The sequence below is a fragment of the Tachysurus vachellii genome, chromosome 13 (assembly GCF_030014155.1).
Source record: "Tachysurus vachellii isolate PV-2020 chromosome 13, HZAU_Pvac_v1, whole genome shotgun sequence".
Taxonomy (NCBI): domain Eukaryota; kingdom Metazoa; phylum Chordata; class Actinopteri; order Siluriformes; family Bagridae; genus Tachysurus; species Tachysurus vachellii.
Window position 1 is genome coordinate 20,366,857 of NC_083472.1, and position 17,048 is coordinate 20,383,904.

The window sequence follows — 17,048 nt, forward strand, 5'->3', positions numbered from 1 at the left end:
TCATTTTCGAAGGAAGTTTTCAACAGAACAAGGTATGACTATTCAGGAGAACAAAAGGTAAATGGTGTTCCTTTTGGACAGCTCTGGCTATTGAATGATCATTTCTTACAAACACATAAACACCTTTATCTGCCATGTTTTCCATGTTTTGACAAGAAAATTGTTCCATAATATAATGCAGTGCAGTATGTTATACATTGGTTCTTGAGTCAGTTTCTAGTTATGTATTTTTAAGTATTAAGCTTTTAATCCTATTTAAAGCTTTTAATCCTATTTTTAGTTTATTTACACTATGGCCTTGTGCCATAAAGTACCATAGTAAACCCATGGTGTGGTCACACATTGGTTTCGAATGAGAGGGATATGGTTGTACAAAACAGGTTCCTTAAGATGTCTTAGATCAGGCATTGGAAGATTGACCGGGCTTGAGAGAGCCATACAGTATAGTCACAGCTAACATGGTTATAGTTACCACACAGTACCACAATAAAACTATGTTAGCATCAGTTACCATGACGTTTTGAAAAGCGATGAAAATGTCATAGTTTCCACAAACTGGGAATATCTCAGTTGACACAAATTACCACAGTGTGTGCTACTGTGGTGGTTTGTGGTTGCTGTGACGCTACCGTGGTTTTACTGTGGTACCATTATGGTAACATTATTTTTACCACAGAGCTGAAATAAAACGGAAATAAAACCATGATAAATCAGATTATACAATAGTACTATTTCTTTGAGAAGCTAAAAACTAGTCAATACATAAATACACAATAATTTTTTTATTCTATTAATTACATGATCATAACATCATATAATATAATAAATTAGGAATAGCACACTACAGACCATGCTGTTGTACAAAAATAATGCATATGTGTTCCACTACATTATTTTCATATGCAGCAAAATCTGGGGTGTTTTAACCCTGTTAATAACACTGAAAATGTAACACCTCTTTCTCGCTTTCTCTTTCTCTATCTGTCTCTAATCTGTATCTCTATCTAATCTCTATCTGTCTCACATAATATAATATGTATGCTCAAATCTGACTGGTCAAAGGTTGTGATTATTTCCTATAACAGCATATAATCACAACCTTTGACCAGTCAGATTTGAGCATACATATTATGTTATGTTATGTTATATTATATTATATTATATTATATTATATTATATTATATTATATTATATTATATTATATTATATTATATTATATTATATTATATTATGGGGGCACGGTGGCTTAGTAGTTAGCACGTTTGCCTCACACCTCCAGGGTTGGGGGTTCGATTCCCACCTCCGCCTTGTGTGTGTGGAGTTTGCATGTTCTCCCCGTGCCTCGGGGGTTTCCCCCGGGTACTCCGGTTTCCTCCCCCGGTCCAAAGACATGCTTGGTAGGTTGACTGGCATCTCTGGAAAATTGTCCGTAGTGTGTGATTGCGTGAGTGAATGAGAGTGTGTGTGTGTGCCCTGCGATGGGTTGGCACTCCGTGCAGGGTGTATCCTGCCTTGATGCCCGATGACGCCTGAGATAGGCACAGGCTCCCCGTGACCCGAGGTAGTTCGGATAAGCGGTAGAAGATGAATGAATATTATATTATATTATATTATGCTATATTATATTATATTATATTATATTATATTATATTATATATTACAGAAGCGTTTGTGACGGCCTTTACATAATACACAATAAAATAGAACACGTTGTACAATTAAACATTAGTGTTAAAACGGACTAATCAGCGCGATGGAGGCGGGACTCTTAGACTTGTCGCCTCTGTAATTGGTTGAATTTTCTATGGGATTCTGGGTGCGATAGTGCATTTTTTTGGTATAAATTTATATATAATTAAAGTGGAATATAAAGAAAATGCGCTATATAGTTTTTACAGGAGAAAATTACACCGTTCATCTAAATGTATGTTGGAATTAAATTCTTCTTCACGTTTGCAATCTGAAGCTTTCAGCTCCTTGTGTATTATCATCATCATCATCATCATCATCATCATTATTATTATTATTATTATTATTGTTGATGTTATCATCATCATTATATTATTATTATTATTATTATTATTATTATTATTATTATTATTATTATTATTCTTAATATAATTTTTTTATTATTATTGTTGTTATTATTATTATTATTATTATTATTATCTTTATTATTATTTTTATCATCCGGGGAATCCAGCCGTAAGAACGCACAACTCGGTCACGTGACTCGGGTAAAAGGGGAGCCTCTCCTGTGTGTGTGTGTTTACATCAACGCGTTCACGCGCAGCTGCTGCGCCTATGCTACTGCTAACGCTAATGCTAATGCTAATGCTAACCGCTCGGTTTATGTTTCGTTTTCATTTTGGCGAAAACGTCGACGCACAGCAACGTTAAACAGTAACAGGAGGCTGTTGTGATTAGCAGAGAAGGAAGTGCGACAAACGTTGTGTGTGTGTGTGTGTGTGTGTGTGTGTGTGTGTGTGTGTGTGTGTGTGTGTGTGTGTGTGTGTGTGTGTGTGTGTGTGTGTGTGTGTGTGTAACAGTGTGTATAATCGGCGTCATGGAGGAGCTAGCGGTGGAAGTCAGAGGCGCAAACGGGGCTTTTTACAAGGTGGGTTTCTCTCTGTGACGCTGTCTAACATCCGTGTTTACGAATCTATCCGTGTTTATATTGTGCACAGTGTTCAGTGTCCGCGTTAGCTCTCGGTTCATGGGGCCTGTATCTAGGCCCGAGGTGTCCGTGTTCACGGCTCGGATTGAGCTGCCGCCCTTCTTGCAGCTTCATACAGAGGCCTTTCTCTCTCTCATATTCATCCTGAGACGCTGAATGACTCTAACATTCAGCTCTATGGACTCCTGATTAAATAAGAAGTGTAAAAGTAAACGCTGGGCTTGTTGGTTGTGTATCATGTTTATTAGGCTCGTACGTGCTGGATTACAGATTTAATAGCTTTCACTCTTCAGATACACAAATTGGGATTTGCTTTCTGTTTCTCTCCTCGTGTTTTGTTTGTGTTTTTGTTGTTCACATCTTCCTTTAAACTGTCAGGAATAAAACTGTGTTATAAACTGTATCTTTGTGTGTGTTATCATTGTAAACACATCAGAGACCGTTTAAAGGTGCTGTTTAGTTCTTCTGGACGTTTAGAAGTGATTTCTGTTCCTATTTTAATTGGTAGTTTATCTATAAATCTTGTCTGTACGTACAAAACACTGACTGGACCTTTTTGTTGATGGATGTATGCAGTGCATCTATAAATGGTGTTTTTGTTCAATGGGGGTCGTGTTATTTTTCAGTTCCGTGCTCAGGTTTGTAAAGTTTTCTGGCCCAGAAATAAGCTGCTAAGTTCTTTTCCTTAAAATAGTGTTGTTCAAACAGCTTCGGGTGTGATAAAACGATCTCAGAAGACTAGAGACTGATGTTGTTTAACACATTTTTGAATATCCTGATCTGGTACAAATTCAAAACCAAATCAAAAGTAAAATGCCGGAGCGTTTTTTTAAAAGCAATGTATTTTCCAGACCTTTGTGAAAGGAATGTGCTGCATTTTTATATGTTGATATGGAAAAATATTACTGATGGATAAATGACTGTTCCGATCCTCAGGCTTCCGTGAAGGATGTGCAAGAGAACACGGTCACTGTGACATTTGAAAACAAGTGAGTATCGTCCCGTGACACTTCCACAATAAATATGACATACTGAAGATCTATATTTATCTTAAAAGAATTTTTTAATTAGGTGCAATGTCCAAATTATATGTTGTAGTAATACATGTGTTTACTTTTAGTGAGTAATAGACACTGAATCCTGACACAATGATTTTATTTGCATGACTCATGGTGTGTAACCGTACTTGTGCAATTGAATACCAATACAGGCGTTTTCTGGAATTTCTGATAAAGCAACTGTAAATGTTTTTGCTCACTATTCAATATTGCAGTTGGCAGCCAGAGCGACAGATCCCTTTTAGTGACATGCGGTTTCCTCCTCCTGCCGGGGTTCAGAAAGAGATCACTGAGAGTGATGAGGTTGAGGTACGTGCTATGGAGGGGGGAAAAAAATCCCACAGCATGCCGAGCATCCTGTTTTGCCTGTTTGAATTAACTCATCTCTCCTGGTTTGGTTCGAAGGTGTACTCCAGGGCTAACGACAAGGAACCGTGCGGCTGGTGGCTAGCCAAAGTGCGCATGGTAAAAGGGGAGGTGAGAGAAGATTTTTGCATAGTTTAGAATTCAAAGAAATCATGCCGGTCTTGAGTGACAGGTTCTACATTACAGGAGGGAAGCTCATCTTTTCAGAGTTCCTTTGTTTATCTGTATGCAAACACGGATTAATAATTTTCGGCTCTGTATTTTACAGTTTTACGTCATCGAGTACGCCGCCTGTGATGCCACGCTCAACGAGATTGTCACGTTAGAGAGGCTGCGGCCCGTGAACCCAAACAAAGCCACTACAAAGAACTCCTTCCTGAAAATCCGACTGGACGTTCCTGAAGACCTGCGACAGATGTATGTGCTGAAATACACTTACATGAGGCTTATTCTGTGTGTTTTTTGTTTTTTTGTTTTAAATAACGATGCATTTAAGGTGCTTTCTCTAATATCTCCATTTCTATATTGATAACAAGCATATATTTTGAACAAAACCTGGGGGAAAAGGGGGGATTTATACTGCAGTGGGGCATAATAACTTCTAATTTTCAGGCTGCTGTTTTAGTAGGATTATGATTTATCTACTTATCTAATGAATTCCTTTTTAATTGCTTATGGTGATGTTAAAGATTAATCGCACTGTAGATGAGTCAAGTTGGATAAGTGGTGTGTTCATTTTTTTTTTATTTTTTTTATTTCACGTCTACAGCTGCGCAAAAGACTCGGCTCACAAAGATTTCAAAAAAGCTGTGGGTGCGTTCAACGTCACGTATGACTCCGATAAGAAGCAGCTGGTCATTCTGGTGAGTCAAAAGAACCGAATCAGCATTTAGTCATTTCCTTATTTATATCTCGGCATATTTTTTCCTTTAATGTCCTTTTGTTGCATTCCAGTCAGTCAACGAGGTGACCACCAAACGAGCGACCATGCTGACGGACATGCACTTCAGGAGCCTTCGCACCAAAATGTCCCTCATGCAAAGGAACGAAGAGGCCAGTAGGCAGCTGGAGGTACGTCCACCAGTACGCATATCATCCTGCGTTCCACTCACTCTGTCCGTTCTGCCTGTTCAACTACAGCGCAATAGAATCTAGCTGCTAAATCTGTTCCTTCAGCTTGGGAGTGGAGCGTGTAAAGTAATGATGGGATTGTGGCCTGGAAATCTGCGGTGTGGCACTTGAGAGTCTATATTTAACAAGAGCAAGAGGGTTTCTCTATCTCATATGTTGTACGGATGCACAGCTGTCGCATTCCAGACCCCGGCTTCACTGCACTCCTGTTTAAATCGAGGCAGAACGGGCATCCATGCTGGTGCACAGGGTTAGAGTAACGTTAGAGCAACGACTTGCTCCAGAAGTGTTTTCTCGATCATGTAATATTAAAGATTGGACCACCCCATAATCATTAAACCCTTTTCATTGAGATTGATTTGTTCCCAGAATAGGTTCCTTAACTTTAAATGCGTTCCAGAACGTTCTTATTCTTAACCACAAACATTACAAACACAATTATAGGTTAGATTATTTTATTTAAACGAACTAAACAGTGAGGAACCGTAATTCTTATACAAATTCAGAGTGCTGTAAAGGTTTTAACCCCCTTCAAATCGATGCAGGTGGGAAAAAGTAACAGCGTCGGTATGTATGCGATATATGTTGATTTTTAAATTTGATCAAATAAACATACGTTTTTGGTGGTCTCCTGGTGGTCTATCGGCAGGACCGGTGCTCTCGTTGCCGTGGACCGGGATAGATTCCCAGTCAGAGCTTTCTTACTACTGAACCTATGGGTTGTCTGACTGCATATCCGCATCATTGCTCCACATTGACAACAGCAAGAGGAAATAAAAAGAATGGATAATTGGTGAAGCTTCATAAAGATGGAAAAGGATACAGGAAGATCAAGAGTGCATTACTTACACAACCCAGCTGTTGTACAAGGTTTATCACAGGAAATAAGACACCGGGAAGGACGTTGAGTTACCTCCACCTCTGAACGGCGTCCAAGAAAAAAAAAAGGCCTTGCTCGATCTTCGGCACAAAATCGCAAGCTCAAACTTTACACAAGAACACAGAAAGAAGCCTGAGTATTGGGAGCACATTCTTTGGTCAGCTTGTTCCCCTCAGGGTTTATGGAGTACAGCATGTTTGACGTGATCCTGGCCAGGATTACCATCATGAATGCGTAGTTCTGACAGTGAGGCACGGTGGTGAGTGTGTGATGATATCAGGCTGCATGAGTGTTTGGGGAGATGACATTTTTAGATAGTACCATGAATGTCTGTGGTTATACCAAAATGCAGGCTCTGAAGATGACACCCAGTCTCCAGAAGTTTGGCAGAAGATGAATATTTCAGCATGAAACCGATCCAAAGCACACAGTCAAAATCACGCAAGAGTGTCTAAAGAAGGGTGGAAAAAAAGTGAAAACACATGTCGCCCGACTCGAATCCAGTAGAGCACCTTCGGGGTATTTTGAAGAGAAAGGTCAAGCAACACAAGCCCTACAGCAAAGAACAGCTAAAACAGATCATCTCTGAAGAATGCTAAAATAGCTCTCCAGACATTGGTCTGTTTTTAGTACAGCTCCAGAATTATTGACACCCTTCCTAAAGATGCATAAAAGGGCTTCAATATCTTTTTTGATATTGGATTGAATCCCATATGAACATACAACAACATTCTTTCTTCTAATTGAACGTCAAAGCATTTTAGTTCTTTGTGCAACACACTCTCATGTAATCCTTGATGAGATTGGAGAATCCAGGCTAAGAAATTTGAGACCATTCCTCAATACACAAACACTCCAACTTCCTCTCTGGAGGATTTTTCTCCTCAGCTCTTTTTCAGCATGGATGTTCAGCAGGTTTTAGGTCAGGGCACCGAGACGGAACTGGGCCATGTCAAAAGTTTGACACTCTGGGTATTTTTGTGAGGATTTGGATGCAATTTTATCAAATTTGCTGGTACACCATGGATCTGAACAAGGTTCGAGGACATTCAGGAAATCAAGAGTGCCACATCACAGATACTCTGCTGTATTTTACCCCTTTTCCATCAGAAAGAACCGGGTGCTGGTCCAGAGCTAGTGCTGGTGCTGGTTGAAAGTCTAAGTCTGAAAGTCTTCTAAGAACCGGTTTGCCTTTCCATCGGTTAGAGAGCATCACAGAGCCGAGTCTGACGTCACTGTATACGTGTCACGTTACACAGCAACGTTAGCGCAGCAGCGTCAAACTCAACATCAACAATGGCGGATGTTGCTTTACTGTTAATGTTCACGGCTTTGTGAACCTACATTAGCAGCCAAACGCGGCGAATCCAACGTGTACGTGCAGCTCCATGTAATTTGTATAAAGGTTGTAATCGAGAAAATACATAACATTATGAACATTATCATTAACAGAAAAAAGGTAGCCTTAGCATGTAGCTACATACTATCATGTGTGCTGATAATTGATCATATTGCGGTAAAGTAAAAGTGTTTTAAACATTAGTATACTTAAGGTACATTATCAAATGTGTTAACAGTAGCCCTGCTCGCAGCCCCTACTTAAGGTACATTATCTCACAGTAGCCCCGCCCACAGCTCCTGACACAAGTCTAGACCGGCAATGTTTTGGTTCTACTTAAGAACCACTTTTCCTGGTACAGAGCCGGTGCTTTGGCGGTCGAAAAAGAAAGAAAGAACTCTTAGGCTCTGGCTCAGAACCAGCACTCAAACTGCCTCGGTGGAAAAGGGGCACTAGTAAACTCCAGGCACTTTGCTTTGGATGGAGGAAAAGAAAAGGGGCTTTCTTATGGCACACCTTCCAGATTTTGGGCATTGCTTTCTTATCTTTTCCATATTTATCAATGACCAGATGATGACTGTAGAAACAGGTCACAGTCATGGACTTTTTTTTTTTGTTTGTTTTTCAAGTATATATATTTTTTTTACTTTGTTGTTCCTAAAAGGAAAAAAAAATGCAATAAAAGGTTGAAAAAAAAAGATCAATTGTATAAACCCGGAACATGCTCTATTCTCCAGAGCTCTCGACAGTTAGCGTCAAGGTTCCACGAGCAGTTTGTGGTGCGTGACGATCTGATGGGTCTGGCTATTGGCACACACGGAGCCAACATCCAACAGGCCCGCAAAGTTCCCGGAGTCACCAACATCGACCTCGATGAGGAAACGTGCACCTTTCACATCTACGGAGAGGTACGCCGCCAAGCCTGCTTTCACGAGGCTATGTGACGACGACGATCCAAGCATGATGATTTGATCTGTAATTGTGTGTGTGTGTGTGTGTGATTGCAGGACCAGGATGCCGTGCGCAAAGCCAGAAGCTACCTGGAGTTTTCCGAGGATGTTATTAGGGTGCCTAGGAATTTAGTAGGTAAAGGAAAAAATGTTGAAATGTCCATATGCATGATGTGCAGTAGACGTGTTTATACTAGCTAAAATGTGGCTTGATGTAATTGTTTTTCTGTTTAGATTATTGCACTTAGAATGTGTGCTGCTTTAAAGGAGCTGCTTGTTACAACCTTGCAATGGAAGTTAAATTATCAAGTGGTTCTTAGGAAACGGCACCAAAACTTCCAAAAGTCATTACTCTTGTGCAAAAGTTAAAAAAAAGAATAATTAGCATCAACAAACTAATTAACATTTCTGTTTGATTGTAGAATTCTGGATTAATTGTAGATTGTAGGAAGCAAGTATGTAATTGACCTTATATCAGTTAAGAATATCAGTAAAGCACAGGAAAGGTTATTATATTTTTTGATTAGAAAAGTGCTGCATAAGAGCATAAGGTATCTTTTTTTTTGAGGGAAAGTTTCGTTAGCTGTCCCTCAAATAGTCTGCCTTTTGTTTTGTTTTGGGTTTTTTTTTCTCTCCAGTGTGTCGTTTAGTCGGTTTATGTACCGTATCTTTTGTTCTTCCGCTAGGAAAAGTCATCGGGAAGAGCGGGAAGCTGATTCAGGAGGTCGTGGATAAATCCGGAGTGGTCCGAGTCAGAGTGGAACCGGAAAACGAGAAGAAACAGTCTCCATTGGAAGAGGTCAGTATGTGTTTTTTGGCCCGCCACACACAGACAGGGACAGACGGTATAAATCGGAAACGGAAGGACGCCGACCTCTGTTGATGTGAAATGGATGTGTTTATTTAGTAGATATGCTGCGAGAAGTAGAACGAAGAGTCGTTCTTTTTAGAATCGTTCTTTTTCTCACATGTAACACTCGACTGAATTCTGCCTGACTAAAGGGCATGGTGCCATTCGTGTTCGTCGGGACAAAAGAAAGCATCTCAAACGCACGCCTACTGCTCGACTACCATCTCAACTATCTCAAGGTAAGCCTTCCTCTCTTTACGTTGTTTTTTTTTTTCTTCCCCCCCATTAACTCGCATTCTGGAGCTGAAGCATCACACTAGAACCAGTTCTTGATCCAGTTCATCTGTGTAGTGACTGTGCTGCCCAAGCAATGTGTTGACACACCAGACTTAAAAATGACTTTTTAAAAAAAAAAAGGGCAAAAATAATATATGTTTAAGTTTATTAAAGTATATCTGAACATAAAGTGTTTTATTTTCTTTTATTTTGGTATGCAGGAGGTGGATCAGTTGCGGATGGAGAGGCTGCAGATCGACGAGCAGCTACGTCAAATCGGCGGCGGCGGCGGCCCCAGAGCTCCGTCAGGGCGACCAGAGAAGGAAAAACCGTTCAACTCTGATAACGGAATGGGGCATCCCCGAGGGGGCAAACCTTTCGGTCGCGGGGGGCGAGGAAGACGAGGGCCTACGTTTGCATCAGGTGCACATGCGCTCTCTTTTTGCTTTTTAATATTTGTAAAACGGCCGTTTTAAAAGACGCTCTTAGATAGCAGTCTAAATATTTCTACCCTCAGGAAGAAATAGAGTATATTTGGATATTAAAACGTTCTTGAGGCATCAGTTCCCTGTGTGCCAGCGTCTTATGGCTGAAATTTGTTTACTGGAGTGTGATTGGCTCTTGTATTTTAATTAGACAATGATAACGCACGCGTATTAATTCTTCCCTCAACAAGGAGTTCATAAAGAATTATATATCGGACTGTAAATTCCTTCTGACAACCTTGAGTTGCATAGCATTACATTTTAATCCCTTTCAGTTTTTAAGTGGATTGTTGGATTAAATGCTTACGCAGAATAAAACCTACTGTAGCTCGAGGAGCATAAATACATTTTAACACCAATTATAGTTGCGTGACATTTTTACTTGGCTGTTAAAATGCCTTTAATTGGGTTCTTTGCTATAAAATATTCACATAATAAGCCCTAGTGCATGTTTTAATGATTAAGGTCGATGATGTTTAGTTGCTTGACATTTTGTATGAATGCTGTCGCGCTAATCTAGTATAGACAGTTCAAGCTTTCCTTTACATTCTGATCGGTTTAATTTTTGTTCCCCCCCTGAATTTATTTCTCAAGGCACCAATTCAGAAGCATCCAACGCATCCGAGACTGAATCAGACCACAGAGATGAGTTGAGCGACTGGTCTCTGGCTCCCACCGATGAAGAGTCTATGGGATACCCCAAACGAGTCCCAGACGGACGAAAGAGGGGTAGCGGTGGCGGCCGGGGCCGAGGGGGGCGGGGAAGAGGAGGAGGAGGTTACAAAGGTAATACTTACATTTCTAGAATGCTTCTATTATCTCTCATTGATTCAGTAGATTGTCTTTAGCATCTCAAATGTATTTCCGATATCTCTAATAACAGAGAACAGTCATAAGTAAGGATTAGAACACACAGGTTTTTTTGATGTCACTCTTACAATGAAGATGTTGGTTGTTTACCAATAACATCACATCCTGTCTGAGCGTGAAAAGAAAAATGTCAAACAGCAAATAAATCACTTTGTAAGTAATTGCTATAGAAAAGCACACTTATTAGAATGTTGTTGTCAGAGAAAGCTACACGAACACCGCCGAACCAATCAGAAGCAAGCCTTCAGTAGTGCTGCGATACACAACATTAACGAAAAGACGCATGAAACAGTTATTCACGGTGTTCATACGTATACTGTATTAATGTTATATTGTGTTTAATCAGGCGAGGACGTGCACTGGAGCGAGTCTCGTCCCCGGAACTCCAAGCCGAGGCTGCAGGAGGATTCACTACAGGTTGCCATTTACTATAAACACCAGTGACAATGATTAGCTTTGCTTATTTCAGCTTAGCTCTGTTAAGTCTGCATGGGTTCGATATATATTTAAAAAAAAAAAAAAAAAAAAAAAAGCTCTTCTGATTCTGTTCGGATCATCGCGTGTTCATGTGTACAATTTGCTAAAACTGCTATAGCATAAGTAATAACAGAAACTTGCTTCATGGATGTTCATTAGCCTTAAATGTAACTCTAAAAGTATTTAAGTCCGTGCACTGGAATTAGATCTGATCTAGCCCCTTTCTTTCTACTCGTGCACCAGTTGGTCAGGGTGCGTGAGTGTGTTAAGTGTTTTGTTTCCTGTCGTGTTTGGGTAAGGCTTAGTCTCATAGACGGAGGAGGAGATTAGATCACGTCCAGCTCCACGTCTTGGACTTTCAGCTCTGTGGTGAGGACAACTGTGATTTCTGGAATATGACAGGAATAAACTATACTTATTAACAGGGAAGTAGAAGTAATACTGCTTTGTCAGGCTGCATTACACCAGCTCGTTGATTTCTTTTCCTGTAAACGAGAAAAATACGAGAAGCGTGTTATTCCTTCTGTGTTAATGTGAAAAACAAATAGCCCTATTAGGACAGGATACAGGATTTTATTTATTTATTTTTATTTATTTTTTTTACAGCGTATCTGCATCATCCATCATTAAGTGTCTGTATAATTTTGCAGCATGTCAGTATTCCAGTCTGTCGTGTGTGTAAATTTACAGCTTTTCCTCTGGACATTATTTCGCTGCATTCTAAAATATAACCCATAAGGAAAGTCTTTCAGCTTGACACTGATCAGATGAAATACAGTGATGCCTCGAGATACGAGTGCTCTGACATACGAATTTTTTGAGATACGAGCTGTGATTCGACCAAATTTTTGCCTTAAGATACGAGCAAATTTTTGAGATACGAGCATCCGAGCCGCCGCCGCCGCCGAAACAGAGATCCCTAACAAGACACACGTACACACATCCGGCACATGAGGCTTCGTCAACGTGTCAGTGAGAATGCTGAATGTGAGCCATGACATCAGAGGATTCCTTAGATGAGCTTTTTGCTGCTTGAGTTCAGCTTCGTCTCTTCCTTTTCCTATTGAATAAACAGTCTCGTAATCAGAAATCAAGCAAAATCCACAATATTCAGATTAAACTGCACACACACGCACACCTATGCACACATGTAAAGCCGCCTTTCCACTGCACAGGACAAACGACGGCCGATAAACCGGAAGTCATTCATTTCCTATGGAGAGTCGCAAAGGCACTGCGTAATTTTCGGATCCGTTTTAAGCGTTGGATCCGTTAAAAAATTTGAACTTGTGCGACTACACCGCATCTGATATCCCGACCGGACAGGTTTTTATTAAAACGACCGGCAGATGTTAGTGAGGAAAGAGTGACAAAAAAGGCAAAAACAAGTGAAGAGAAAAGCGATGAAGAAAATTAAGCAAAATTAATGTAAAGAAAACAGAAATTGTAGCAATTAAGTTCAGTTAAGTTAAGAGAATTTCAGTTAAATTCGTTAATTTTAGTGAAGTTTAGTTAAGTTCCATTTACGTGTAAAGTAGCATTAAGAGTGTACAGTAGCGAGTAAGTGAACGAAAGTGAAAGTGTAATTCCTCCTAACTCCTCCGCCTGTTTACTCCTCCCTCAACCTCCGTGCGCATCTTCCGTAAAGTAAAACCAGTTTATTTTTTTAACATTCTCTTTTATTACTGTATGTTTTTATACAATATTTGTCATTTATATATACAGGTACTGTACATTTTTCATATTCAAAACACATAAACAAAACAACTGGAGTGGAATTTTGCGAGCTGGAACGGATTAATAGGATTTCAATTAATTTAAACGGGGAAAATTGTTTTGAGATACGAGCAATTTGAGATACGAGCAAGGTCACGGAACGAATTAAACTCGTATCTCGAGGCATCACTGTAATGTCTTTTGGTGGGACAGACAGGCCCGGAAAAGGACGTGCCAAAATAAATATGTTTTATAACTTTGCTAATTAATCCCACACGATATCATCCGTGATCGACTCCTGACTTTTACCTCTTCAGATTCGCGTCGACAGCAATAACGAGAGGAGCGTCCTCGCCAGCCGAGGCCCTCAGGGGCCCAGCGGAGACTCTACCGGCACCCGACAGAGGAGCGTCAAGGAGCGAGGGATAAAGAAAGAGAAGCAGGAAGGACAAGACAGCCAGGTCGTCATGAACGGCGTGTCGTAATTGAAAATCCCCCACCCCACCCCCCCTGTCTAATCTCCCAAACAACTTCACCGTTCCAGAAGCTTCTTTCATTAGAGACACATTAGGCCAAAGAGAACCAGGTCAGTAGGGCTTAAGAAAAACAAACAAACAAACAAACAAACAAAAAAAACAACCCACAACTAAAACATGACATCAAGCACATTTTGTAACCGCTAAGGGGGAACTAAACAAAGACGTCTCTGCTGTCTCTGAATTTTGTAGTCTGCATTGATTAGAGGTGTCGGTCTCTGAATCGAAAGTTTTGTAATCGACTTTCTAGGCAACTAACAAAGCTCTGGGTGTATTAAAAAGTGTGTGTGTGTTTGGTTTTTGTTCACATCGGGGGGACAACGGATTTGATTAAAATACCTGTGCCATCTCTTGTGGCAGTTTTTTTTTCTTTCCCCCCATCTACTGTTTGGTGTCTTGTTATAATAGAGCCCATCATAATGTGAGGTTCCAGCCACACTGCTTACAAAAAAATAAAATAAAAAAAATACAAAATAGACAAGTAGACATATTCCTAGATGATCTGTGCCTTTAACTAGTGGGATAGTTTCTGAATTTGGATATTTAAATCAGGGAAGACGACATGGATTCTGCTTAATCTTAGCCAGTCAGTGAAAATAAACCATGGTGCATGTACAGTACTTCACATGTGATGTTTTTGGTACATCTCTAAAGGGCAACTCTTCAACTTGTTTTTTTTTTTTTTTTTTTTTCTTTTCTTTTTTTCCTTCCCCCATTCGGATCATGTAACCGTGAGCTCGTCCCAGGTGACGAAGTAATCAGTCGACCACTTGATGTGATTATATGGATATATTTCATTTGTAAGGTATTTTGATGAATTTAAATGAGACCCGTTAGCTTTTTAGCGAACCATCCTTAGCTGCAGTAGTCGTCTTGTTTTCTAAATTTTGTACAAATTCTTTTTTTTTTTTTTTTTTTTAAGTTTAGTTTTTTTGGCTTCCTAGTATCCGCAGTCCGATCTTTAAAAGCGATGCTCACAGGGAGTAGGTGGAATCCATCCTAAGCCACGTCCTGTCGCCCCTTCGTGTGTTTACTCTACGTTCATGTTCAGGTGTAAAAAGCACTGATATCAGATATTGCTGTAAAAGCTTCATTTTCAGTAACAGCGTATTGTACATGACATGCTCGCTGTTATTTTGAAGTTACAACCGAACCTATCAAGCGCACAATCGCGTTTCACGTCCGCGCGATTACACGTATTTAAAGATACACGCTCGGAACGCAAGGGGCGGAAAAATCGCGTGTACGCTCTTATCGTAACGTCATCACAAACTTTCTCATTTTTACTCTGCTGTACTTTTTGCTTAGGGAGGGAAGATGAAGGAGATGTGACATGGAGTTTGATTATGAAGCTGTGTTACCTGATCCGTGCTTGTGCTTTTTTTTCCTTTACTTTACAAGTTTAGAGGTTTAGAAGAGTGTTCCACACCCAGACACCCCCCCCCCCCCCTTTTTTAGGCTTGTTTCATTTCTTTATTTCTTTTCTTTTCTTTTTTTTTTTTTAAACCTTCTATGACGCTAACCCCTAGTAGTCCCTTTCTCCTCTCTGTACAGCTGTAACAGTAACCGTTCGTTAATACCTGCTATTTCCTGCTAGAACTATCTTTACCCATGACGTTAAGTCAGACCTACACGTTGCAGCTTAAACCACAATCTCGATCTGATTTTGCCTGAATCTCAACATCCTGCGACAGATGAGACTAAAGCACTGAAAAAAAAAAAATCGAGCTGTTTATACAACTTGTCCGGCACAAATGGGTGAGATTTAGCGAGACTGGAAACGCTATGAACTAAGAGATCCAGCTCTCACTCTTAGATATCCAGTACTGTCTGCTGTTTTCTCTTATTTAACACACCTACTATGATCCTGATCATAAATCTACTGCACTGTTCTATTACTAGATACAGGTCTTCAACATCAGAAAGGAACTTTTCCTTCTCGCTGCAGCGGCGATGCTGTCAAGGCTACTTCACCGTTCGCACCGTTTTATTTCCACCTGGAAGCATAAACACCATGTACCTTTTAAAGATCATTTATAGCTACTTAACTGAATCTTGCAGACTGACAATGTACACTGTGTATGCTGTATTTACCGTGTGTACTTTCAAGGGTAAAACTACATACACAAGTCCAAACTCTCTAGACTTAAAGGCACTGACCGCCTCAGCGGTAAGGGAAAGTGTGTCAGTAGACTAACTGTGTACAGTCGTTATAGTGTAACAAAATATGTGAAGCCCTGACCTGGCAAAGTTATTTTAGCACACCTCAATCCAGTCTTTATATAACAGCCAGGTTTAGATACTGTATCGCTTCTCTAACGCACTTACGATACAGCTTAAAGTTAGCTGTTGAAGACAAATTATTTTTTTTTTTAACATAGCAATTAATGTTCTTACTACTACTACTAGTAATTCACCTTTTCAATGTACATGGAAATATTATTTGATTATTATTATTATTATTGTAAAAATCGTATTAATATTATTACTATTAAATGTAATATAAATTTAAAAAAAATTAAAGCTGAAAGATAGAATAACTTTTCTTTTGTTTGTGCTTCATCTCAATTTATTATTATTATTATTAGTAGTAGTAGTGGTAGTAGTAGTGATAACATTTATATCAATAATAAATAATAGTAGGTGTAGTTGAAATAGTTCAACTATGTTAGTCAACTATATGTTAGTCGTAGTAGTGTAATTAACACAAGCAGTAGGTGTGTTAAACAGGGAACCCGCCCACTTTCGCCGGACAGATCGCCATCAAGGACTTTCTGCTCAGTCTCTTTACGCCGCAAAACACATACAAGGCTCAATTTGTGACGGTCTGTTAACGCGAAGCTTAAAATAATAAGAAAAATCTTCATCTTTCCAAACAGACTGTTTCCTAGTTATTTATTTTCAAGACCGTGTATGAGTTTACAAATACACCAAAATTTTTAGAAACTTTCATCTCTGGCTCATGTTGTAGGCTGTTGTGAAAAATAAATTGAAACGGGAAAAAAAAAAAAGATAGAATCAAACAGACAGGAAAAAAAAACTGTAGATACTGAACCAAGGTAGATTGACCTTGTATGTTACTGCACTTTGGGTAAGAATTTCTTTGTACATAAATAGCAAGACAGACTGGGTTTTATGTTGACTTTGTTTGGTTATAGTGCAATATATTTTGTATGCAAGCAGTTTCAATAAATAAAGGTTGATCTTCCTCTGCAAATCTGAAGTGCGTGGTTTTTTTTTTTTACTCTTCAGAACCGAGAGCTACGGCTTTTACGTGCCATATGTTAGGGGGGAAAAAGATGAAATGAGCCAGATGGAGTTACTGTGATGAACATTTTATTTCCACATGATGGCGCTATTCAGCTGTGGCATTCTTTGCTTAGCAGCTTATTGTAAACGTGGCTATATTTATTTCTATTCTAACTATAATTACTAAT

At 39.6% G+C, this 17,048-nt stretch overlaps 1 protein-coding gene across 2 annotated transcripts; it reads left to right on the forward strand.

Annotated features, from left to right (window-relative positions):
• Window positions 1-2,275: 2,275 nt before the first annotated feature.
• fmr1 (fragile X messenger ribonucleoprotein 1) lies at window positions 2,276-16,828 on the forward strand. Of its 2 annotated transcripts, XR_009649351.1 has the most exons (16): window positions 2,276-2,617; window positions 3,614-3,666; window positions 3,951-4,044; window positions 4,141-4,212; window positions 4,370-4,518; window positions 4,871-4,964; window positions 5,056-5,172; window positions 8,189-8,359; window positions 8,459-8,537; window positions 9,088-9,200; window positions 9,404-9,490; window positions 9,749-9,950; window positions 10,607-10,798; window positions 11,229-11,299; window positions 11,659-11,728; window positions 13,393-13,530. XR_009649351.1 is itself a non-coding variant. In XM_060884670.1 (15 exons), the coding sequence occupies exons 1-15, from the start codon at window positions 2,567-2,569 to the stop codon at window positions 13,558-13,560; spliced, it is 1,713 nt and encodes a 570-aa protein (XP_060740653.1). In that variant the 5' UTR covers window positions 2,278-2,566; the 3' UTR covers window positions 13,561-16,828. The 2 variants fall into 2 exon arrangements, 1 of the variants encoding a protein (XP_060740653.1); XM_060884670.1 differs by lacking the exon at window positions 11,659-11,728 and having other exon boundaries at window positions 2,278-2,617; window positions 13,393-16,828.
• Window positions 16,829-17,048: the final 220 nt, after the last annotated feature.

What these genes read in the sequence shown, in the direction of transcription:
- fmr1 (XM_060884670.1), top strand. Translation starts at nt 2,567, where the DNA reads ATGGAGGAGCTAGCGGTGGAAGTCAGAGGCGCAAACGGGGCTTTTTAC. An exon ending in CCTGAAGACCTGCGACAGAT is followed by an intron (nt 4,519 to 4,870) that starts GTATGTGCTGAA and finishes TCACGTCTACAG; the next exon opens with CTGCGCAAAAGACTCGGCTC. An exon ending in AGGCCAGTAGGCAGCTGGAG is followed by an intron (nt 5,173 to 8,188) that starts GTACGTCCACCA and finishes TCTATTCTCCAG; the next exon opens with AGCTCTCGACAGTTAGCGTC.